This window comes from Capricornis sumatraensis, chromosome 2 (assembly GCF_032405125.1).
Source record: "Capricornis sumatraensis isolate serow.1 chromosome 2, serow.2, whole genome shotgun sequence".
Lineage (NCBI taxonomy): Eukaryota > Metazoa > Chordata > Mammalia > Artiodactyla > Bovidae > Capricornis > Capricornis sumatraensis.
Window position 1 is genome coordinate 65880686 of NC_091070.1, and position 26973 is coordinate 65907658.

The 26973-nt window shown below is 40.0% G+C and overlaps 1 protein-coding gene and 1 long non-coding RNA gene across 2 annotated transcripts in view; both read right to left on the minus strand.

Moving 5' to 3' along the window:
* Positions 1 to 1933: 1933 nt before the first annotated feature.
* LOC138074503 (uncharacterized) lies at positions 1934 to 9304 on the minus strand. The gene is made up of 4 exons (XR_011144445.1): positions 9177 to 9304; positions 7601 to 7681; positions 4250 to 4382; positions 1934 to 2550 (listed from the first exon to the last, which is right to left on the minus strand). It is a non-coding gene; the product is annotated as an uncharacterized lncRNA (long non-coding RNA).
* A 5457-nt stretch (positions 9305 to 14761) lies between these two features.
* The window catches only part of CHP1 (calcineurin like EF-hand protein 1), a 35587-nt gene continuing 23375 nt past the window's right edge, over positions 14762 to 26973 (minus strand). Inside the window, exons 5-7 of the mRNA XM_068964624.1 lie at positions 20932 to 20993; positions 16829 to 16951; positions 14762 to 16683 (exon numbers count right to left, since the gene is read on the minus strand). Coding sequence (XP_068820725.1) covers positions 16630 to 16683; positions 16829 to 16951; positions 20932 to 20993 — 239 coding nt within the window. The 3' untranslated portion in view covers positions 14762 to 16629. The remainder of the gene's footprint in view (positions 16684 to 16828; positions 16952 to 20931; positions 20994 to 26973) is intronic.

The following is a 26973-nucleotide window of genomic DNA, read 5'->3' on the forward strand; positions in this document are numbered from 1 at the left end:
GCACATATCCCGTTTTTGTTCAACTTTTTAAAAGAAAAAATGCCAGCTAACATGGATAAGCAAAGTAAAGGAAGTAGGCACAGCTACAGAAAGAGGCATAGTCCTGCCTTAAAATTATAGCTTTTGCCATCATGAAGTGGAACAAAATACATCAGGGAAAACAATGTGGATGCAGTAAGTAAACACTGGGCAAGTACAACTGGAATATACCCATTTTGTTAAATGCCATCTGATGAAAATCATGGAAGATGCAGAAACAATTTGAAAGAAAGCATTAAGCAGTGGTCTCTTAGCTGTGAAATGAAAATATGTAAAGCAACTTGAGAAGATGAGTCTGATACACACACATATTTAAACAAGTGGAAAAGAGACAGTTTCACTGGTGCTGCTGGTACACGTCTCTGCTATACCCTGCCAAAAGATTCTTGCCAAAAAAAAAAAAAGGGCGGGGGGAGGAGATGGGTTTAACAAACAAATGTTGATATTTTCAATGTGCCAACGGGACTCATACAGGCAGGTTCCATTCCTAAAGCATTCCTACACTGTTTTTAACAATTCCAAAATACTGAGAGAAAACATCAGGAAATGGCTGAGAAGTTACTAAGAGAAAAATTTAAGTTACCTTTATCCAAGCTACTTTGACTATGCTTTACCACTGAGTAATTGCTCGCAATTAAGGGAAATTATATTTTATCTATATCATGTAATTATTTTGCCAAAATGTTTTATGTCAATGCAAACTAGCTGACCAGTTTAACTAATGATTAAGAATACTCAATTATTTTCCAATTTTGGCTATTTCTATCACTCTCAAATTCTGATAAATCTTTCCCAAGATTTCAGCAGCACAGCACATATGGCCCTGGGCAAACATTCCGTATATCACAGAGATAATCTAAGATGATTTGATCTTAATTTCATCGAAGCAGCTTTAAATTCTTTCTCTACTCACAGACTTATTATAAAAGGTTTCCTTCTTATGTAAAGACCTGGAAATTCATACAGTGGTCCTCTGTTGATTTGGAAGCAAGAACAGCTTTACCCTATAGACTGTTCATCAGATAATACATGTTTTCACAGAAAGGAAGTGCATTACTTTTCTTATTGGAATTGTTTTTCCTGTTTGAGGCTTTCTCCCCCCCTTTTTTTCACACTCTGAATTTTTCTAAATCTACACGGAACCAATCACGTTTGGGTACATTTCTTCTGAGGTCCATTCTCTGATTAGAAAGTTCAGTTCCAACTGGAGAAAGTTACCTGAGTCCAAGCCTTTTCAGTCAGACATTACACCTATTGCCTAGAAAAACAAATAGCCAAGAACCCATCTTGGGTCAAAGGAAAAAAGTTATTTATGCTTTTACAAAAAACAGAGCTGTAAGAATGTGAAATGCCATAAACTTAGAGCTGCATAAAGCATTTTCACTTATTTTTCCAAGGGAAAGGAGTAATACGGAAAGTTTCCTCCTTTTTTCCTCCACTCCTCTATGTCCACAGCTGAGGCAGGTCATACTGTAGGGTCCATCACATCCCCTGAACAGAAAATCCACTTATGCCACTTTTCTTCCAGCCTTAGCAGCATGTAAAACCAAGTCTCAAGTGCTATATAAGACTCCACAAAAAAGAATGAAACACTTTGTAATACAGTAGGTCTCTCATGTTCCAGAGGTGAAGAGGGTTCCATCACTGGAGTCAAAACTTGTTTCCTTTTACCAATCTTTCACTAAACCCAAGCATGCATTCATAAGGTTAGCATCTGCATAATGTGGTCATTCCTTAGATGAATGAAAAAACATTTAAAAATACCAAATATCCAAAGATTTCTGAGAATGAAGTCAACCATAGCTTCCTTCTCCAGGAGAAAAATTCCTCTTATCATCCCAAACTGTGGACTTACATATGTAAAAACAGCTATTTATAGGTTTGTGATGGTTTATTCACATATGGAAGTAACCTTGTGATATCTTGTCTTTTTATTTCTTTATCACATCAAGGGTTTTATTGCAAATCGGGACCTTTGTTCTTATCTAGTAAATCCATGTCAAAGGATAAGCCAGGATTTAGATACATATGTAAGCCATCTCTTTAAGCATCTCTTTCATTTCAAATTAGAACATATATCTGGAATTTACTGTTTTAAGTCTTAACTGTGCTTATCATGATAGTGATTAAAACTGGAAGACAAAAAAAACCCAGAACCCTGATGTGATACCAATACCTGCTATTTATATTCAGTCTTCTTGTTTGGAACAAAAGGTAAAGAATTCACAAATATCACCATCAAAGCATCTGCTTCAAACGAGACATCAGCCTTCAGCTTTTGAAATAATTTCTTTGTGATTCAGCTGCTCCTCTCTTCCAGGAGAACCTGGCGGAAGGACTGTGCCCAGGGCTTCTCTGTGCTGAATCTGAGTGGGAGCAAAAAGAAGAGCAGCCTTTCCAGTGCAAGTCACGGAGGCAACGTGTAGAGAAGAAACATCCACATTTCAACAGGGAAGGTGACTGGATAAGAGAAGCAGGACTACCCCACTCCAGGAGACAATGTAGAAGCACCTGGAAAAACAAAATAAATTAAAAAACAGAAGGATTAAGATAGGTATTTCTACAGGAGCTTACTTTTTAAAAGTAATATTTAAAAACAGAAAAAAAAACCTGCTTGGATTGCATATTGTTTAAAAGAAAATATCCAACCATACCACCAAATTCAGTATTATCAGTAAAGCAGAAGCAATAGCCAGAAAAAATATCTTAAGTATACACAAAAAGTTAGATTTATATAAAAACTAGTATTATATAAAATGAGAGATACATGTCAATTTCATGTTACACAAATCAGTAATATATTCTAAGTTTTTATAGCCATGAAATGATTCTATGTAAAACATCTGTGTTTAAAAGCAGTACTGTACTTCAAAGGTGATGTTTAAATATTTAATAGGAAAAACCATGTGTATTATCTTACTCAGAATTATCTTCAACTACCTAAGATTAACAGTGAACAATAAAAAGTTTGTAAACTAACCACAGGTAAAACAGTATGTACTGTACCATGATCACCTAATGCAAACATGTAAAAACATCAGCAGTTTATTGCTATTGAACCTAACACTTAAACTGTAAATATCTGCAAAAGTAAATCAGACAAAAAAGGACAAATACTGTATAAAGTCCACTTACATGAAGTACCTAGATGAGGCAAATTCATAGAGAAAGAAAGTGGAATAGAGGTTACTACTATAACTACTATTTTATATATATAATAATATATAATATATATATTACTACTATATCTACTGTAACTACTAACTAGGTTACTATTATAACTACAGCTATACACTGTGATCTATAAAACTTACACATGCATTCTGTAAAGTTGGTGCTTTACTAGGCATTTCTGGGTCCCTAAACTCACCTGTTTACTGCTGCTGCTGATACAGGAAAAAAAGTAATTTACTTTTTATTTATAAAAGTAAATTTTTTATATTAAAAAATTTGACTTAAGAGGATGAAAAGATAAAACAGGAATTTTCAATGTAGCTCTTGTGCCAGCTAGATCTGAGTCAAATGACTTTATGTAGTAGTCAGCTTTAAGATGGTCCCCCCTTATTACTGCCCCTGGTATTCAACCCCTTTAATAATCTGTTCTAAAAATGAATCAAGGTTGATCTATGTAACCACTGTATAATAAAAAATTTTGACTGCCCCTTGTTCCTAGAGGGAGACTACAAATCTCTGGAATTTACAGTAAATGAACCAGTGGAAATTAAACAACATACTCTGACACAACCCACAGATCAACGAAGAAATCACGAGGGAACTTTGACAATATCTTGAGGCAAGAACTTCCCTGGTGGTCCAGTGATTAAGAATCCACCTTCCAATGCAGGGTACATGGGTTCGATCCCTGGTCATGGAACGAAGATGCCACATGGCAACTAAGCCTGTATGTTGCAATGAAGACACAGTGCAGTCAAAAAAGAAAAATCTTGAGACAAAAGAAAACAAACACAACATACCAAAACTTACAGGATGCAGCAAAAGCAGTCCTGAGAGAGAAATTTATAGTTGTAAATGGTTAAATTAAAAAAGAAGGGTATCAAACCTACAACCTGACTTTATACATTAAGGAACTAGAAAAAGAGTAAAACTAAACCCAAAGCAGCAAGAAGGGAAAAATAAATATTAGAGCTCAGATAAATGGAGAACAGAAAAACAACATACAAAAGCAACAAAACCCAAAATTGGTTCTTACAGGGTCATCGGAATTCCTGCAGCCAGTTGGTCAGAAGTAGAAGTGTCCTGAGAATCCTTCAAAATACAGCTGACATCTAAAGTAAGGGCAGTCTTCCTGGGGGTCATGTCCTTTGACTTGGGGGTGGGGGTGTCTGCATTAATTCCAGATGGTTAGTGTCAAAACTGTATTGCAGTATACTAGTTAGTGTTCAAACAATGAGCAAAAGAATGAGGAAGTGAGTGAGTAACCTCTGAGGCAAGGTCAGAGGTGGGATTGAGGCTCCTGCCTTGTTCTGGGATAAGCCAGCTGCTGTATCATAAGGACACTCAAGCAGCCCTGGAAGAGGCTGACAGTGGAAGGAACTGAGGCTTTCCACCACCAGCATGAACTTGTTATCCATGTGAACGAGCCACCACAGAATCAGACCAGATGACTACCATCCCAGCTAGTATCTTGACTATATAACCTTATGAGACGTCAAGCCAGAAACCATCCAAGTTGCTCCCTAACTGCTGACCCACATAAACTGTGAAAGATAATGAATGTTTACTGTTGTTTTAATCCACCAAATTTTGGGTAATTAGTTATGCACAATAAATAGCTCATACACTTTGCTTCCTCTAAGGACATGAAGAATGATATACCATAGGAGTTAAGTACTTTCTTACTGTGCTATGTAAATCCAGAACACATTTCATAAAACAAAGTGGGTATCACTGTCATCCAAATTAAGTTTTAAAGTGTCCTATTTGAAACAAATCCAGGGTTTGTCAGACAGTTTCTGCCCCCAAATATGGATAGACTATACTAATATAGATCTGCTTAAGTACATTTATTTCCTCCCTATAAATGAAAGTACACTATACACCTTGTTCTGCACCCTGCTTTTTCCTTTAAAGTATACTAGAGATCATTCTGTACCAGAATTTAAAGGTACTTTGTAAATACAAAAGCACTTACTTTCTAAGCACAAAAGCACTGATAAGTGCTTATCAGTTCCCTATAGATTTATAGGTTGCTATACAAATGTAAAATTTCTATTACTCAGGCCCAATATGGAGTCCCTTGTGCTAACCCCACATCACCAAACCAAGACTTTAATACCTAACCTAACTGCAGTTTCAACCTCCTGCAGAAATGTAACCTTTAACCAGTCAGTCTGGAATTGCCCGGTCAGCAGGACCCTTCTGCTCCTCTTAGGAGGATGACCTTCCCTGAAATAATGTATTTTTTGCTAATAATTTCCTGTTTCTGCCCCATTCCCACCTTTCCTCTTCTACAGCTCAGTGGAGGTCCTTTCTATCTGCTAGATGAGAGGCTGCCTGACTCATGAATCATTTAGTGACGCCAATCTGATCTTTACTCTGCTGACATAATTAAAAAAGACACACACCCCTATGTTAAACAGCAGCATTATTCACAACAGCCAACATGTGGAAACAACCTAAATGTCCAACAACAGATGAATGAATGAAGATGTGGCACATATATACAATGGAGTACTCCTCAGCTAGAAGAACAAAATAATGCCACCTGCAGCAACATAGATGCAACTAGAGATTACCATCCTAAGTGACGTCAGAAAGAGAAGTACTGTATGGTATCACTGATGTGTGAAATCTAAAATATGACACAAATGAACCTATTATGAAGCAGAAGTAGACTCACAAACATAGAGAACAGATTTGTGGTTGCCAAGGGGGAGTTGAGGTAGGAGAGAGATGGAGTGGGAGTTTGGGGTTAGTAGATGCAAACTATCATATACAGAATGGATGGACAACAAGGTCCTACTGTATTAACATAAGGAACTATATTCAAAGTCCTGAGATAAACCATAATGGAAAAGTATATAAAAAAGAATGCGTGTGTGTGTGTGTGTATATATATATGTATAACTGACTCACTTTACTGTATAGGAGACATTAAGACAACATTGTAAATCAACTATACTTCAATTAAAATTGATTAACTCAGCTGAATTTTTATTCAACAATCTGCAGGGACTTAATTAATTAAGGTTATAAATCCAAGCAACAAACCCTTTACTCTAAAAGCATAAGAAAGACGCTTACAACTAAAGTGCACTTACTCTGTTTCCTCCGTTTTTATTCCTTTTCTTAATATTAAAATATACATAGTTGGAGCTTTTCACTAACCTTTTTCATTTTTTAATTGTAAAATATGCATAACATACAATTTATTATCTTAACCCTTTAAAGTGTACAGCTCAATGGCATTAAGTACATTCACATTATTGTGCAACCATCACCACCATCCATCTCTATAACTCTTCGTATCACAAAACTGAAACTCTGTACTGATTAAATAAATCTTAATTTCCACTCCCTGAAGCCCCTGGCAACCATCCTTCTACTGTCAGGCTCTATGAGTTCGACTATATTTAAGCACCTTATACAACTGGGATACAAGATTTTAATCCGTAAAGCAGTTGAACATTCAATGTTTTCATATATTATAATCAATAATCAAGGTGTAAGACTAAGTAGACATTATGGGTTGAACTATGTCATATGTCATCCCCAAGTTTGTATGTTGTCTTACAAGTACCTCAAAATGTGACCTTATTTGGAAACAGGGTCACTGCATAAGTAATTAAGATGAAGTCATACTGAAGCCAAATGGGCCCCTAATCTGATTAGTGTCCTTATAAAAGGAGAATTTAGGACTCTGACATACACAGGGAGAATGCCCTGAAAGGATGGAGTTATGCTGCCACAAGCCAAAGAACTACCAAAAACTAGAAGAAAGGTCTGGAACAAATCCTTCCCAAGTGCATTCAGGGAGAGTATGGTCCCCGCAACACCTTGATTTTAGATGTCTGATCTCCAAGTCACCCACTTAGTAGTTCTTTGTTATAGCCCAGGAAACTAATACAGTAGCTATGAACCCTAATTTGCACATAAGGTTACTGTCTACTATGAAAGCACTATCACTTAATGCCCTTTGAGCAGCAGAATGTACTTTACTTCTGTGGTAAATTCAGAAGAATAGATTCATACCAAGAGATAATAAAGGTGTACTGAAGAGCTTTATAATTCAAATTTAAGTGAATATACTCCAAAATTTGCCCAGTAACATTTATATTTTATCAACTGATCTCCTACAGTCTACTTAAATCTTTCCTCCTTATCCAATAAAAATTATTGGTTTGGGAAAATGATCGAATTTTTATTTTCTTTTATATCTAATACATTGGTTTTGTTGAAAATAAATGATTTAGCTTAAATAATTTATACTCACTTGTGATATTCATTCTCAGTTGAAGCTAATGATTTCTTGTTCCACTTCCATCTAGCTATTTCTGAGCTACTTTAACAGTATTTAAAAGCATTAGCTACTTTTACTCACTTGCCAAATCCCGAGTTCAGCATTTTGTTTTCTTTTTGAGATGAATATAAAAGCACCTAAATGGCAAGGAAATTGTTCTTCCTGCAGTAAGGGGAAGAAAGAAAAATTACAGTAAGGACATAGCCCTCATGTGTGCTACATGCATCCATGTGCATAATTATCCAAATGAAACAAATAAGTCTTAAACATTATAAAACACTATTTGGAAGGAACAATCAGAAAAGAAGTTACTCTTTATCTGCACTGGCATTAATTTTATAAAGATGTCAAAACTCCTGAAGCAGTGGTTCTCAAGTTTTTAAAGAAGGTTCCCCTTGAGAATCTAATGATGCTGTGGGCCCTCTCCTCCCACAGAAGACCTCTGCTTTAGTAAAGATGACCACTCCCCTGTTTGTAAGGTAGGAAGAAGAATGTTCTGCACCATATTTTCTTTATTTTCCTAAATGAAAGGAAAAAACTACTCCAGACAAAAGCAACAAAAAGCTTTTATTTCTTCACCCAGTATTTTCAGGTCTGCTAAATCCAGAGCCAGCAAAAAGTGTTTACCAGTCACATTCATTGGCAGTACGACAGATCATTTGAACCGGGCCTAACTAAAGTGCCAGTTTCAAACAGGCTTCACCAACTCAGAAACCTAGTAACAGGAACCCTTTCACAATTTAACTGAAAGACCGAATGTGAGGGGTCATAACAACTCAAATTACAAAAAGATACATCCCACAAAGTTAAACAAAAACAGAATAGAAATGCCTGAGTATTATACTTTGCAACCTCCCCCCCCATTAAACAAATTACTTTCTAATAATAATTGCCCAAACTCTTCCTCATTCTAAAAAAAAATTTATATATATATATATTTATATATATAAATTAAACTGTACACTGACTCTTTCAGCTCTGGAAAACTACGGTGAATTTTATCTAGTCAGCCGAGACTAATGCGCCATTAGGCAACTATCAGGTCATACAAGGACAAAGCTGCTTTCTCAGACCTTAAAAAAGTTTGAGAGGTGGTAGTGGGAATAAATGGATGTAACAGAGTTAAGCAAGAGTACATACACGATACACAGACTCAAATTGAAATCCCCGGGCGCGGTGGTGTGGGAGGGTGAGGAACCTGACCTGTTACATCAAATCTCAAGGTCAACGGGACGGGCACACAAAATACTCAGAACTCGGACAGGCCTCGATTGAAACCCGAGACTCAAGGCAAAACAGTGGGCAAGAAGTTGTGAGACGAAGAACAGAAACAAACCAATAAAACTAAGATATTCTTCAAAGATAAACGACACAGAGAATGCCAGATATACAACAGCGTGGGTGCAACCACTGGGGAACGAGCCGAAAGCACAAACGCAGCCAAACCCAAGGCACTGAGGTCAGTGGCGGAACGGGTTTGAGAAGTGGTGCAACACACCTTCAAAGGCAGGGGCGGCCGCCCTAGGGCAGCTCAGAAGGAAACCAGCGCCCAGCCAAGGCCCGCACCAGCTGCGGGCAGGCTCTGCACTCTGTTCCTCGGATGGTTTGGGCCGCGCCACCTCCTGCTAGTTCCCCGTCCCTAGCCTTCCCGGCTTACCTCGCACGGGCCGGCAGAAGCACTCCAGTGCCCGGGGGCCGGCCCGCCCCCTGGCCCAAAGGCCAGATAGCCTCAATGTGCTTCACTCCGCCATCTTCGCTCCTTCTCAAGTCCGCCAACTCTACGGCGGCCGTTTCCAGGCGCCCCGCCTCTTCCGCTAATGCTGAGTACAGATTGGATAATGGCTTGCGCAGGCGCGCTCTTCTTCCGTTGTAGGTTGGTTGGAATGTGTGTCAATCAATAGCTCTAGCCTCACTCTTTCGGCCTGTTTTTGCCTGTGATTGGGTCTCAGGTTTGAGGTAATAGGGAAAAATACTTTCTTAATTAATTTCTTAAGAGTGTAAAATTATTTCCGCGTTTAAGCGGCGGAACTTCGTCGTTAGGTAGTCTATGGCTAGGCCGCGTGACTATTTTAAGCCATCGTTAGGTTAAAATATGCTACTACTAGGTTCATTTTCAGGGCCCAGGAACTTTTAACACTGTTGTTCAGTCGCTCGGTACTATCCGACTCTTTGCGACCCCATGGACTACAGCACACCAGGCTTCCTTGTCCTTCACCGTCTCTGGAGCTTACTCAAACTCATGTACATTGAGTCAGTGATGCCATTCAGCCATCTCATTCCTCTGCCGCCCCCTCCTTATCCTGCCCTCAATCTTTCCCAGCATCAGAGTCTTTACCAAGGAGTCGGCTCTTTTCATCGGGTGGCCAAAGCATTAGAGCTTCAGCTTCAGCATCAGTCCTTCCAATGCACATTCAGGGTTGATTTCTTTTAGGATTGACTGGCTTGATCTCTCTGCCTCCAAGGGACTCTCAAGAGTCTTCTCCAGCACCACAGTTCGAAGGCATCAATTTTTCGGTCCTCAGCCTTTTTTGTTGTCCAGCTCTCACATCCGTACATGACTACTGGAAAAACCATAGGTGGGCTGTATAGATCCTCAAACACCATTAAGGCTGTCATCTGAGCTCATTCCTAGAAGTACAGATTCCCTACCGCTGCAGCTGAGATCCAGTTTCCTAAGTCTTCAGATGAGGCCAAGAAATCTTACTTTTACAAAAGTGGTGACTCAGGCAGTAAAGAACCTGCCTGCAATGCGGGAGACCAGGGTTCGATCCCTGGGTGGGGAAGATTTCCTAGAGAAGGGAATGGCAACCCACTCCAGTATTCTTGCATGGAGAATTCCGTGGACAGAGGAGCCTGGTTGGCCACAGTCTTTGGGGTCGCAAAGAGTTTGACCCAACTAGGACATTTAAAACTTTCACATGATAAAGAGCATTTATGGGAAAACCTACAGTTAATATTACACTTAATAGTGAGAGGATACTTTGGTTTTAAGATCAGAAACAAGGTAAGGACACCATCTCCCACCACTGCTACTCTACATTGTACTGGAGGGTGCAGACGTGCAAAAAGACAAATGATAACTTTGTCCTTAGATGACATGATCTTTTGTAGAAAGTCGTAAGGAACACACACACACACACACACACACAAAACAAAACTACTAGAATATGTTGAGCAGGTTGTAGGATACAAGATCAGTATACAAAAATCAACTTTATACTAATAACAAAAATGAAACTAAGAAAACTGCATTCAAAATAGCATCCCAAAAGATAAAACGCTTAGGAAAAATTTAATAAAACAAGTCCAAGCTTTTTACACTTTAGACTACAAAACAAGCCGAGAGGAAGGAAGATCTAAATAAATAGAGACTTTCCATGAAAATGGATTGTTAGACTCGGTATTGTTCAGATAGCAATTCTCAAATTGATTAGAGTCAATGCAATCCCTAATAACAGGTATTTTTCTTCCTGGGGTACAGGAAACTAAGGAAGAACAAAAAACTATAAAAGTGTCAACTAGGATGGTGCAGACTGTCTCTTATTTGCTTCTCCTGACAGTCATCCCCTTTCATGTATAAAATTCTGCAGATATTCTTTGTGTATCTCTAATAACAAACACAAATACCAAAATTTTTTTGCAAAATACTATTATAGCTAGTTGGAGAACCTAGTTAAGTCTATGAATTAACAGGCAGGAATTCTATCAATAAATCATCCAGGTAATCTTCCGTTGTTTTAGGAATTCTGTAAGATCTATGACAGAAATGATCATTCAAGATTTTCTAGGAACTTCCTTGGTGGCCCAGTGGTTAAGGATCTGCCTTGCAATGAGGGGACATGGGTTGAATACCTGGATGCTCCATTGGGGAACTAAGATCCCACATGCCTCATGGCAAAATATCAAAACAAAATAGAAACTATACTGCAATCTCAATAAAAGCTAACAATGATCCACATAAAAAACTTAAAAAAAAATATCCCCATCAAGACAATTAGTACGAATAGTGTTTTAAACACAAAACTTGGCAACATGATTCTATAATTAAGTTGAAAAAAATAGATGACCATGAAACACATTCTAAAAAGAACACTGACGGTAAAGGAGAGTAATTAGATTGCTTGTGGCATTCTCTTTATCAAAGCTTGAAGTATATGCCCAAAGTTAGCTCTAATAATCCCACTTCAAGAAAATGTTTCCAAAGAAAAAAAGAATAGGTAGAAAGGCACTCATTGTATTATTATTTTCAACCATAAAATTGGAAACTAAGCAAACAAGGTAAGTAAATATACATCAAGTTGGTAAAATATTATGCAACCATTAATATAAACAGGGAAAAACGGTTCATATAGGGAAATATCACAATGTTAATTTCTAAAAGCTGATATCTCATGTTTGTTTCATTTATGTTAAAAATATGTAATAGATGTATAGACCATAAGGGAGCAAGGGAGATAAAATTGATTAAGGGGATTCTCTTCAAACTGCAAGTAATTTTGTCATGTTCTTAAAATTATTTTTACAGTATCAATTGTTTTATTTTAGTCATAGACTGTATACCTATGGCATGGTCAGTAATATTAAAGTTCCTCCAAAACTGATGTTATGGTTACTCCAACTATTTTTCACTTTCTCCAGATTGTAAAATTACTCAAAGTGAAGCAAAGCTAAAACAGCGCAAGTTATTTTGAATGGACTTTTGAGGCAGAGGGATGGGAAAAGAAGATGGTATTGTGTTAGAAGTTATAGGATTGACTCCAGTTTGAGTCCTGTGGCATGACACTAAACTTTAAAATAAGAAATTACTCATATCCTACGTAGTGGACTGAAACTTGAAAGTGTGAAAAGCCATGTAATAATAGCTGGGCAGTTTTCATTCCAATCCCAAAGAAAGGCAATGCCAAAGAATGCTCAAACTACTGCACAATTGCACTCATCTCACATGCTAGTAAAGTAATGCTCAAAATTCTCCAAGCCAGGCTTCAGCAATACATGAACCGTGAACTTCCAGATGTTCAAGCTGGTTTTAGAAAAGGCAGAGGAACTGAAGATCAAATTGCCAACATCTGCTGGATCATCGAAAAAGCGAGAGAGTTCCAGAAAAAACATATATTTCTGCTTTATCGACTATGCTAAAGCCTTTGACTATGTGGATCACAGTACTGTGGAAAATTCTGAAAGAGATGGGCATACCAGACCACCTGACCAGCATCTTGAGAAATCTGTATGCAGGTCAGGAAGCAACAGTTAGAACTGGACATGGAACAACAGACTGGTTCCAAATAGGAAAAGGAGTACGTCAAGGCTGTATATTGTCACCCTACTTATTTAACTCATATGCAGAGTACATCATGAGAAACGCTGGGATGGAAGAAGCACAAGCTGGAATCAAGATTGCCAGGAGAAATCTCAATAACCTCAGCTATGCAGATGACACCACCCTTATGGCAGAAAGTGAAGAAGAACTAAAGAGCCTCTTGAGGAAAGTGAAAGAGGAGAGTGAAAAAGTTGGCTTAAAGCTCAACATTCAGAAAATTAAGATCATGGCATCTGGTCCCATCACTTCAAGGCAAACAGATGGGGAAACAGTGGCTGACTTTATTTTTCTGGGCTCCAAAATCACTGCAGATGGTGACTGCAGCCATGAAATTAAAAGACGCTTACTCCTTGGAAGAAAAGCTATGACCAACCCAGACAGCATATTCAAAAGCAGAGACATTACTTTGCCAACAGAGGTCCATCTAGTCAGTTCAGTTCAGTTCAGTCGCTCAGTCATGTCCGACTCTTTGCAGCTCCATGAATCGCAGCACACCAGGCTTCCCTGTCTATCACCATCTCCCAGAGTTCACTCAGACTCACGTCCATCGAGTCAGTGATGCCATCCAGCCATCTCATCCTCTGTCGTCCCCTTCTCCTCCTGCCCTCAATCCCTCCCAGCATCAGAGTCTTTTCCAATGGGTCAACTCTTCGCATGAGGTGGCCAAAGTACCGGAGTTTCAGCTTTAGCATCATTCCTTCCAAAGAAATCCCAGGGCTGATCTCCTTGAGAATGGACTGGTTGGATCTCCCTGCAGTCCAAGGGACTCTCAAGAGTCTTCTCCAACACCACAGTTCAAAAGCATCAATTCTCCGGTGCTCAGCCTTCTTCACAGTCCAACTCTCACATCCATACATGACTACAGGAAAAATCATAGCCTTGACTAGATGGACCTTAGTCAGCAAAGTAATGTCTCTGCTTTTGAATACGCTATCTAGGTTGGTCACAACTTTTCTTCCAAGGAGTAAGCGTCTTTTAATTTCATGGCTGCAGTCACCATCTGCAGTGATTTTGGAGCCCCCAAAAATATAGTCTGACAAGGCTATGGTTTTTCCAGTGGTCACGTATGGATGTGAGAGTTGGACTATAAAGAAAGCTGAGCACCAAAGAACTGATGCTTTTGGACTGTGGTGTTGGAGAAGACTCTTGAGAGTCCCTTGGACTGCAGGGAGATCCAACCAGTACATCCTGAAGGAGATCAGTCCTGGGTGTTCATTGGAAGGACTGATGTTGAAGCTGAAACTCTGGTACTTTGGCCACCTGATGCGAAGAGCTGACTCATTTGAAAAGACCCTTTTGTTGGGAAAGATTGAGGGCAGGAGGAGAAGGGCACAACAGAGGATGAGATGGTTGGATGGCATCACTGACTTGATGGACATGGGTTTGGGTGGACTCCAGGAGTTGGTGATGGACAAGGAGGCCTGGTGTGCTGTGGTTCATGGAGTCACAAAGAGTCGGACACAACTGAGCCACTGAACTGAACTGAATAGCTGGGCATACTATGTCACTTAGACTGTGGACAAATTAATAACAAGCAATAGACAGATACCCCATTTTAGACCTCTTCTACATTTAAGAAGTCAGGGGTTCAAGAACAGAAATAGAATCCAGCCTGGAAAGAGTGGGAAGTGGCCGAGGCTGTCAGTCACACTCAGATGCATTCAGTGCTGGCCACTAGACGAACACCTCTGCCTTGTATGTCCAGGCAGCAGCAGATATAAATGCTGACAGAATCTCACATCATGCTCAATTATGTTCAAATAAATGCATTTGATAGCACAGACATAAAGCCAAGTAAAGAAGACACATGATTTCAAACCTGAAGAAAGGGACTGAGTCATGAAAACTACTTCTAAAACATGAGGACAAAAATCAACCATGTTGTTTTGTTTTAACCACAAGTATTTATTGATGGATCGAAGAGTACAATTTTAATGGAACAATAAGGCACAACCGTGGATTAAAACAGTTTGCTACACAGCCAAGAGGAGGAAAAGGCCATCATCTTAGGAACTTTAAATATGCAGGTCAAGGAGCCTCTGAAGTACCTCTCGAACAGACCAGTGTTGGACAGTTCTTCCCTTTTATACAATTCCTATATTACACCACTTGATCACAAAGTCACACTGATACTTCTCTATGAAATCCTCTCTCATTTATACTTGAGTCATCCAGCCTGGCCACTCTTTCTTAAGCACTCTTCCCAAACCCTTTGCAGTTTTTTTTTTTTTAAGCAATTCCCTTCATAAAGTAGTGTGTATACATCTTGGATAGCCTTCCAAAGCAAGGAAAGAAGCAAGCAAGCAATGAGTCAGAGAGAATCAGCCAAGGACAGATATATGGATGAAGAGATGCATAAGGACAGATCTTAGGATGACCACAGCCTGATTCAGTGACATCCATACTAAGCTTCCTTGGGGCAGAGGAGTTGCTCTGGTTCAAGCAAAGGCTTGTAATGCCACTTCAGGTTGTGTCACCAATGCCAGAGCTCTCATTCCTAAGGGATTAGCAGTAGTGTACGAGAGGAGCTAGGAAGTCAATGTAACCAGGCAGCTAATGATACGATACATTCAATATTTTGAACCTGTATTAAGACCTGACTATGGCATCCGGCATTAACTTGTTCCAGGTGTAAAATTCAGAGAGAATTTTGTGCAAAACCTCAAGACAATGAGGACAATTTTTAAATCTTATGGCCTGGGATAAGTTAGGCACTTATCTTTCTACTTAGAAATGTGAAGTGAAAAGAATTCCAGGGCACATCACACCAAGGCATAAACCATGCTGTAGAGGTGGGAATATTTTAGGGTGCCCAGCCTCCTTGTTCAAAAAGCCATGAGAAAGACACCAAGCAAACGGTCAGAGCAGCCATTCTGGTGGTGACATTATCCTCAGACGAAGCAAGCTGCAGGCATACGGCTAATTTCTAGAGAATCAACATTGTACTAACAAGAGCAGCCATGTAGGTATGTGTGTTGAGAGTCAGAGGCCAGAGGTAGAGTGACCTGGGCAAGCCACCTAGAAGACTTGGCTCTACACCTCTTATCTTTCTTATCTTTCAAGAGCATCTCTAACCAACAGCCCTTTGGTGACAGAGCAGAGGGGACCAAGAGATGGTCAAGACATTCTTCTGAGAGAAGTGTTGGTTACTGAAGAGCTCCTGGGGAGGCAACATCCCAGATACCCATTTAAGAGTAAAGGTAGATTAAAAACTGCCAGACCACTGAACTATACTGCCAAGTCTGAAATATATTTAACAGGCGTAACTGAGGATGCCAAGTAGAACAGGGAGGATGGACGCTTAATAAAAACCAGGGATACTGAAAGACTAAGAGAGTGGTAGGTTGGGCAAAAGCGAAGTGGAAGCAAAGAACATACAAAAAAGGATGAAGGAGCATGCCAAAGCCAAGCTGGTGGAAAGGCAGCCTGGCTACGGTTCACATCCAGTCAAAAAGCTTTGCTGGCTGTTCTTCGGTTGATTCCCTCTCACTTTCTCAGACTGGATGGATGCATGGCACTCAGCAGCAGAACAAGGGAAGGTGACATTTAGAAATGGAGATATCCGGTGAACAACACTGAACAGAATTAGACTGGCTGTACCATTCTGTAATGCCCTATTTATACACCAAAGGCAGGTTTGCGTTGACAGAACATATTTGGGGTTGTCATGCAACAGCAGTAGTACTTTGGGAGAAGGGGAATGATGGGGTGGAGGTGGGGCTGGTGGATAGGAGGGGTTTCAAGTTCCAGTTCTTAAATACTAGAAAGCAAGGAATAGTTTGGTCTCAGTCCTTTAGTGAAGAAATCGGATGCTCATTTTCTGTTCTACGTCCACCTTCTCCAAAACCTGTTTAAAAAAAAAAAAACAAACCCAGCTACAGTTACGAAGGTTACAACAGGAGATGCTGTGTCAAGCTCTTCTCTAATGTTTTTCTCCCTCTCTCCTGCATAGTAGGATTTAAGTTCTTCAAGCGAAGAGGTAAGTGACTGACCTTAACAAATTCTGTGAAAGAGATGGCGCTATCCCCATCCTGATCAGCCTCCTGGATGGTCCTGTCTGCAATGCTGCCCAGCTGCTCATCTGAGATATTCACTCCGACCATCATGCGTAGCACCTGCAGGACCGAGAGCCAGGAATTACGAGACTTAGGGGTCACGAGGACTCTCTTACTAAAATTTGAAAAATAAAAAGCCACCTGCACCCTCTGTTCCTTTGATGTCCTCTAATATAATAGCCAAAAAGCCTCAATGGATATCTTCTCATCTAGGCCATTTTAGACAATAGTATGAGCAGAACTCTTTGGCAAAGTTATTGAATAGGAAGGCAGACCTTCACTTCAGGGAGAGTCTTTTGCATTTTGGTCTTCTCCATTTTTCCTGCCCAGGATGTAGACATGATGCCAAACAACAGTCATCCTGGGACCATTAGGTGAAAGTCAAATGTACTGTGGATGCCACAGTAAGAAGAAACCTGGTTCCTGGACATCATTTAGGTACTGTACAAACCTGGACAGTATATTCCCAGGCTTCCTGTTGCATGAGGCAAACTAGTCACTTACAGGTTTAAGTCAGTTTGGTAAGACTTTCTGGAATCTTACCAGAATACAGTTCGCTTTGGCAGTGCATTAGCTCAGCTATTCCTAAAGTATGGTCAAGGAACATAAAGATCCTTGAAGGGTTAAATACTAAATCCCTTATTTTAGAAAAATGACAAGCATAGTTAAAGGGCTGTGAGAACTGTGATAAAGAGAATTAAAAAACGCTTTCACCAAATTTATTCCTAAAGGTACCAAAAAACCCGCCACTTCCTCACTTATTCTGCTAACATTTTTAGGGTGTGAATATACACTGAAAATTGCTACCTTAACATGACTTTTAAAACAACATGAAATGGGGGACAGGGTGCTTTTATGATACCTTGCATTGCCCTATTCTACCACCTCTGTCTTCAACAGGTAAGAGCTGAGCTTTCCCCTGGGAAACAAAGACTTTCTCAGCCAGCTGTTCACGGGACTCCCTTTGCCCTATTCCTTTATACACTTCCCCAATCTCTTGAAATTGACTTTTAAAAGTATGTTATGGGATATTCTGGCAAAAAAAAAAAAAAGAACTGAAATACTGATTTGTATCAATATACCCTGATCCCCAAATCAATTCTTGAAAACTGGAAGTTGTACATTTGGGGAGAAATATATACAAACTAAAGGATAAATAAAAAGAGGCAATGTTAGCAAAAACTTTTAACTGGCCAAGCCATTTGTTATCTTCCTTGTGATTGGGATTCCCAGGTGGCTCAGTGGTAAACATGCCACCTGCCAATGCAGGAGATGTGGGTTCAATCCCTAGGTCAGGAAGATCCCCTGGAGGAGGGAATGGCAACCCATTCCAGTATTTATGGCTGAGAAATCCCAAGGACAGAGAAGCCTGGCAGGCTACAGTCCATGGGGTCGCAAAGAGTCGGACAGGACTTAGCAACTAAGCACTCACACAGTGACTGTGTATGGCCAACTAGACAAATCCATCCTCAAAGAGCAGTTTCTTCAGGTCCCAGTCCAATTATTCTCTCTAGTGTTTTATTTTTAGAATTATGTGCTATATGTGTACAGTGGGGTGGGTATAGGAGTGGGGGTGTAGTAAAAATCACTCACTCAGTCTCAGTGAGGACAGACAGGTCCAGAAGTGCCTGGACATGGGTCCCGGCAGCCAGTGGCCCAAGCTGTCTACCCAGGCCTCCACACCTGGCCAATGCCCTTTCCACCTCTCCACAGTGTCACTTTTAGCTCCAGTCAGAAGTTTATTAGCAAATGCAACTTTTATTATTGCTGTTTTTAAAATGAGTGATGAGGTTTTCTGTATATATCTTTTATTAGTTTAAGAAAGTTCCCATCTCTCTCTGTTTTAAGACTTTAAAAAAATCATGAATTGGGGTTGGGGGAAAGAGAGGAAAAAATTGGGAGGTTGGGATTGACATATACACACTATATAAAACAGATAACTAATAAGAACCTACTCTATAGCTCAGGGAACCCTACTAAAAACTCTGTAATGACCTATATGGGAAAAGAATCTAACAAATAGAGGACATATGCATGTAACTGATTCACTTTTGCTGTACAGCAGAAACTAGCATAACACTGTAAGTCAACTACACTCCAATAAAAATTTAAAAATTACAAAAAGTATGTAAAGTCAATATTCCTACCATAAAAAATCATGACTGGATGATGAATTTTATAAAAATTCTATGAAAAAGAACATTTGATTTTTCTTGTTTAATCTGTTAACATGGAGAAATACTACTGGTAGGTTTTCTACTTTTACACCAACTTCAAATTCCTGGTATAAAGCCACCTTGGCTACAATATAGTATTCCTTTTATATATTGCTGGATTTGATGTGTTAATATTTTGTTTTAGATTTATACATCCATGTGAGTAAAAGAGACTGCACTGTAATTTTCTTTTTTTATTATAGTCTTTACAATATTTTCATGTCCAAGTTATGCTACTCTCATAAAATGAGTATAGCAACTATCTTCATTGAAGTATAACTGGTATGCAGTAAACTGTACCCATTTAAAATGTACAACCTGATAAGTTCTGACATATGTACACATACTTGTGAAACCATCACCCCAATCAAGATAATACATATATCCATCACTCTTAAAAGTTCAGTCAGAACTTTTTATAAAAATCAAACTAGGAAAATAAGAACACTCAGACTTTCCTTACGACAAATAGCAAATTTTTTTTAATATCCACCGAGTAATTAAGAACTTAATATTATCAAATGTCTTAGAAATAGCAGAGTTTAGAAAAGTTAATTTTGTAAACTTTGGTAAAATGTTCAAATTCTCTTCTTGCTAGGATAACATTAGTCCTCTGACACCTCAATAATCCATAAGCACATTTATTCTAAAGTCATTTCAGGCCTGAGGAACACTTTAGTCACTGACTGGCACTCTGGCCACATGATCTCCTCCTCATACCCTGCCGCAGGCTCTTTTATCTTAATAATAGGAAAAAAGAAAAAATCAACCTTCCATTCCAAAATATATCTTTCTGGCAGCTAGATCTGGACCAGAGGATAAAAACTTGCAACTATAGAGTGATTGCCTCTACTTTTCTCTCCAGAACTCAGAAGCCCATATGTAGCAATTTTAAATAAAGTGAAATCTTCCTACAAAAAAAAGATGTCCCCAATTCAAAACCAAAGGACACAATCATTGACCTGCAGACTGTTTTGGTTTTTACTATGACACAGAAATTATTAATAGGAATACCCTGGGTTGGTCCTTAATTTCAACTGAGAAGATTTCTCAAAGCAATGAGTTCAGACTCACTTCAAGGGGACTAGAAAGCACTTTACTTTTTAGTTTTATCTTGAAATAGAGAAATCTCCCCATGGAAATTCCTGAATGTGTTAGCCCCCTAGGATCCTAAAGATTCGTAAAATTTCTAAAAGTTTTTTTGTTTGATGTGGATCATTTTAAAAATTTTAACTGAATTTATTACAATATAGCTTGTGTTTTATGTTTTGGTTTTTTGGCCATGAAGCATGTGGGATCTTAGCTCCCTGACCAGAGATCAAGCCGGCACCCCCTGCACTGGAAGGCGAAGTCTTTCTCATCCTCTGTCATCCCCTTCTCCTTCCGCCCCCAATCTTTCCCAGCATCAGGGTCTTTTCCAATGAGTCAGCTCTTCACATCAGGTGGCCAAAGTATTGGAGTTTCAGCTTCAACATCAGTCCTTCCAATGAACTCCCAGGACTGATCTCCTTTAGGATGGACTGGTTGAATCTCCTTGCAGTCCAAGGGACTCTCAAGAGTCTTCTCCAGCACCACAGTTCAAAAGCATCAATTCTTCGGCGCTTACCTTTTAAACAGTGGTGACATCTGTGAGAACTCAATGAGCCATTTCAAGTTTCCCCAGGTCATCTGTTCTGCTTTATCCTATATATGCAGGACAGGACGCTGCATATAGCAGGTGTTAAATAAAAGCTTACTGAAGGAAAGAACAATTCCTGTCCATATCACTAACTCAGCAGGGCCCAAACACAAGCTAGCCGTGTGCATTGGAATTCTCCCACATACCTGTAACAGCTCATCACGGGAGATCTTGTCATCTTTATCCAAGTCATACAGTCGAAAAGCAACTGGTAGGAAAAAACAAGAATTTAGTGGAAATTCAATAATGTTTTGCAGAGAAGGCAATGGCAACCCACTCCAGTTCTCTTGCCTGGAAAATCCCATGGACGGAGGAGCCTGGTAGGGTGCAGTCCATGGGGTCACTAAGAGTCAGACACGACTGAGCGACTTCACTTTCACTTTTCACTTTCATGTACTGGAGAAGGAAATGGCAACCCATTCCAGTGTTCTTGCCTGGAGAATCCCAGGGACGGAGAAGCCTGGTGGGCTGCCATCTATGGGGTCACATACTCGGACAAGACTGAAGCAACTCAGCAGCAGCAGCAGCAATAATGTTTTGTCCCTTCTCAAGGAACCAAGTATATAAAGGACACCAGGCAGAAAACTGACAATGAATTAATAGTTTTTCCAAGAGCAACTGCCCTTACTTGTAGAGATTTAAAGACACTGTAACTGATTTTAAGACACTTTAAGGAACTGGGATGCATCTCATAAATGATGGCATCTTAGCATGGATGAAACACGGCCTTTCATTGGACAAATCAAAAAACTTAATAAATCGAATGTCCTTTTTCTTAACTTAGAATGTTAAACCCCCCCCTCCCCCAACACACAAAAAACCCAAATCCCATCAGAGATTCTGTCAGTTAGGCCGCCTCTACCCAGCCCGTCAAGTCTTCCAGGCACCACCGTCAGGGAGAGTCAACGGCAGAAGCCATTCAGGCACCAAGCAGCAGACTACAGGACATATCACTGTGGGAAATGACCGCTTCGGCAAATTTGTGTCACATTTCAAATAACTGTCAACTACAAATTGGCACTTGCCATCCACCTCTACAGTATTAAATCATGTGTTTCTGCAGCCGCTGATTTTCAACACCCTGTGAAAGGAGTTCAGGCTGGACAACAGAAATGAGGTACTCTGTGCTCTGGGAGAAACTGGCAGGACAGGTCTTCAGATAGTTATATATTTTCAGGAGCCAATTTTATGAGACCAATTCTTGCATCTTCTCATTATCTAGAAAAGCACTGAAATCCTTCATGGTGATGTCTGCTCCTCATGATGAGCATTAACCTTCACAAGACTAGCAAACACTTTCTGCAAAATATACGTGCCTGACTGCAAGTACTGCCCTTTCACCCAAATCACGTATATACTGGTTTTCCCCACTGCCTCTTTGGAGCAGTTTCTCAGAGCTATCTGAAATGCTGTGTCCCAGGCTATAGTCTTCATTTTGCCTCACATAAGACTTGACATAATCCTCTTCCACTTGGGAGTCCTGAAAGTAAAGAACTTGTCTCCAACAGAAAGACCAAGCATTTGGTGGTGTCCTGGCCTCTTCATGCTTCTTTCTCTTTAACATAATAGATAGATCTTTTAGAAACTAGGGCATTTGAGAGAGAGGATTCAGAGGAGCAGAAATCACTCAGACACTGTCATGTTCCTAAAGTGCCACCAAGTGAACAGTGTGGTAACACTGGATGATTTTATAGGCACTGTGAGACGTCACACTGAGGATGTGACTACCACACAATAGCTGAATGTTGTACTTTTGAGGCTTTGAATCACTTCAAGTATGCTGCTAAGATTTTTGCTTTTCAGTACTGAAAACCAAAAGGTACTGAAGGTACTGAAGTTACTGAAAATACTAAACGGATATGGATCCGTTGCTTTATAGTTATCAAGATCCACAGAGTTAGATCTGGTCCTTGGAATTCACAATCCAGTAGAGAACAATACGCACTATGCACTTTACTACATTCTAAATGCTATCATACATATGAAATACCAGGGAACACAGCACACTGCAGATGTGTCTTTCTGGTTCAAGTAACATTTGAACAAGGTATTGAAAGATAAACAGAAATCTGATAAAGGATGGATTCCAGGAAGAGCTAACACTGAGAGCAAAGGCACGAAAACAGGGATGAATATCTACAAGTTTAAACATCACCCCTTGCCTCCACCAAAAGGAAAAAAAAAAAAGAGGGAGGAGGGCGGTGAGCCCACTAAAAGACCACGTAAAAATTTTAGAAAAATCCAATTTACTTTTTGTAAGGTACATATTAAAATTCTCACAGGGGGAATAAACAGGAAAGACTTTTCCTGATGTTTGTCAGTTTTCTTTAATTTGGTTAGTTGAGTAACTATGTTTACCAAACTTGAGATTTATATGATTAGGAAGTTTTTGACTCCCAGGGAAGGGACAGGATCATAAGTGCTCCACAATGAATGTGTGTTTAATACAGTACTTGAAAAAGAACAAATGTAATGTACATGCATAACTGTATCACTTTGCTATACACCTGAAACTAACACAACATTGTAAATCAACTATAGTTCAATATAGAATACAAATTTAAACACATACACACACCCTCTTTCTTCTGCAAATGCTGTTATCATTCTAAAATAACACAAAATGTGTTATTTACTAAGGAATGTTTAGGGGGATTTAGGGATAGAAACGGAGAAGGCAATGGCATCCCACTCCAGTGCTCTTGCCTGGAAAATCCCATGGACGGAGGAGCCTGGTGGGCTGCAGTCCATGGGGTCACTGGGAGTCGGACACGACTGAGCGACTTCACTTACACTTTTCACTTTCATGCATTGGAGAAGGAAATGGCAACCCACTCCAGTGTTCTTGCCTGGAGAATCCCAGGGACAGAGAAGCCTGGTAGGAGGCTGTCTATGGGGTCGCACAGAGTCGGACACGACCGAAGCGACTTAGCAACAGCAGCAGCAGGGATAGAAATCTGTTTGCTATATAACCCATAAATATGCTTCTGAATTTCTTAATTGGGTACTGGAATAAACACATTTCTTTCTGACCGAGTATTTAGAGAAACCTGAAAAGCTAATTTTTGAAACCTAGTTGCCATGGACTGAATGTTTCAAATTCTTGTGTGGGAGCCATTAACCCCAATGTTTTAGGGTTAGATTGGCTCATGAGGGTGAGGCCCTCATGATGAGATTAATGCCCTTATTAAAACAGGAGACAGGAGATCTCTTTATCCCTCTCTCTTTCTGTCTCCACCTCCCTCCCCATGTGAGAAGACAGCAAGAAGACTGTGAACCAGAAGAGGGGCCCCTACCAAGAACCAGACCATGTTGGCAACCTAATCTGAGTCTAGTCTGCAGAACTGGGACAAATGTCTGCTTAGGTCACCTAGTCTATGGTATTCTGTTAAAGCAGCTTGAACAGACTAGACAGCAGCAGAGGGGTAACCAGAGAGATCACATGATACAATCTTCTAGAAAAAACTGCAGTTAACAGTAATTTCTTAACTGATTTGGATTCCCGTCAATCAGCTCTGGTCCTGAACCAGTAGAACCAGCATTTTCCCTGAGATAACTAATGGTCAAACGCCAAATGACTGAGACATTTGGTTACCTTCTCTCTTTCCTCTCTTCCTGTCCCTTTCCCCCATTCCTGGTCTGTGACTTGGGACTCTCCTGTCTCCAGAAGTGTAGTTTCTCACCTCTAGCCTCAGGGCTTTACATGCCATCTAATGCTGATGGCTCCCAAATCGGCATCTCCAGCTTGGCTCCCTCCTCTGAGCTCCTGATGTTGACATCAGAGCAATACAGCACAGTGGTTAAGACTCTGGTTCTGCTGAGTCCTGCCTCTGACAGCCTACTTACTATGTCTAAGCAAGCAAGTCACTTAACCTCTCTGTTCCCCAGCTGTCCAAGAGGTGCAAGGTGAGAGTAACAGAATCCACCTCAGAGGGTTGAGGACTGAATGCGTTAGCACATGAAAGGCATCTTAAACAGTGTCTGGTACACAGGAAGAGCTCAATCAGTGTCATGTACCCACGTCACCTCTCAGCTTTCTTCTCTCCTCTGCCGTCCTCTCACTCTTTTCTTGATCATGCTTCGTTGTCCTATGAACATCAAGCACTCATTTCTACCCAAGGACCTTTACACCAGTTGTCCCCTCTGCCTAGACCATACTTCTATTCTTGGCATGGTTGGCTCATTCTTAGCTAAAGCTTCAACTCCTCACAAAGGTTTCCCCAACCCCTCATTTTAAAGCAGTGACACCCCCATCCATTTCTCTTCTCACCATATTCATTTTCTTCACAGAAGTTGCCATGATCACAAATTCTGTTTATTCATTTGTCTTTTTCCAAATAGTCTGTCTCCCTTATTGGATCATAAGGTCTATGAAAGTAAAGACCTTTTCTGATTTATGCATCATTGTATCCTGGGCCTAAAATAGTGTCTGGCATTCAATTTGGTTTTAATGAAAGAAAATGAAAGCACTCAGTCAGACTTTTACCTTTTAATCATTGTTACTTCTTTTAAAAAAAATGTAGTAAAATAAACTTGACCCTTTTAAAGTATACAACTGAGTACTTTTCACACTGTTGTGTAAACATCACCACCATCTACCTCCAGAACTTTGTCATCTTCCCCAATTCAGATTCTGACCCATTAAACAATAGCTCCCCATTTCCCACTGCCTCTGGGCCCTGGCGACTGTCTATGAACTTGACTGCTCTAGGAACCTCACACAGGAGAAATCAAGTAGTGTTCATCGTTTTGTGTTGGTCTTATTGTTATTTAGTATCAAGTAAATTTATCCATGTTGTAGCATGTGACAGAATTTCCTTTTTTAAGGCCAAATAATATTTCATTGAATGCACATACCACGTTTTGTGTCCATTCATGTGCTGATAGACACCTGGGCTGCTCTGACCTTTTAGCCACTGTGAATAATGCTGCTCAGTTTCTTCTTGGCTACTCTCCCAAACTCCACTTCACCAATACTCTTCATCATCCAAATTAAAATGTCTTCATGCAGACTCATTTCCCACATTACTCATTATGTGTTATAAAAAACAAATTACTTCAGAGGACAAACAGAATACCAAAATGGAAGCTTATCGACCCCTCCCTTGCTTACCATGCTCTGGAACATTCTAAGATGGGTTGTACCTTCCACGTAAGACATTATAACCTCACTGACCTGAAGAGAATAATAAGGAACCATTCCTGGAGACAGACAGAAGAGCAGTACTCTGTGTGCTTGGGCCTGTGCCTACATAGGTACAGCTCAGCCTTGTTAACTATCCTTGACATTCTTTCACTGTGGCATGAAAAACAGATAGGACAAAGCATGCGCTCAGAGTTCCTGACGAGACTATCCTCTGAGGAAGATGGACGGTAAACAAATTTGCCTTAGTAGCAGGCGTGTTGCTAGGTATATGATGTTCAGCTGTTCTCTTCGGTCGACAACAAGAAGCACCCTCTTGCTGCTTCCACAGCTCTGTGGTAAATTCAGAAAAAACAGTCTATAGACAGAGAAGCAGACATCAAGGACTCCTGTAGCTTTGGTCTCACTGGTCTCCTCACATGAATGTGATCCTAAACCGCATTCTAATTCATGCTCAGCTTTCTGTAAAAGTCGATCTGAAAGCCAAGACTAAAGTAATGGTAAGAGCTATGCATAACTTGCACTTGTTATTCTATCTCACCCTAAACTCTGCCATTTCTGTGGCACCCTGGACTTCTCCCTTCCTAACAGAAGCTCATCCATGGCTTAGGGGGCATCCTGTCTGTCTCTGTCTCCCCACTGTCAGATATGAACAGGGAAGCACATAGCCTAAATGCCACTAGAGCCATCATGTGACCATGAGGAGCCACAGCTTTGGATGAAGCAGACCCTAAGGATGGCAGAGCAGAGCACCAGGAAAAACTTGGGTCCTTGACAACACAATCAACCCTGACACGTGCCCTACTTCACTTGTAAAGTGCGATAATACAGCTCCTTACTGTTGAAGTCAGCTGACTCAGCTGAAGGTATCCTAGCTGATACACTAAGTAACTATCATATCCACTAATGCTACTTCGAATATTTTCTTTAGGGTCAATGTGAATTAATGAATTTGCTTATCCATTCATTCACTCATGAATACGGGTTGCTTTCTCATTTTAGCTCTTATGAATAACGCCACCACAAATGGGGATGTACAAATATC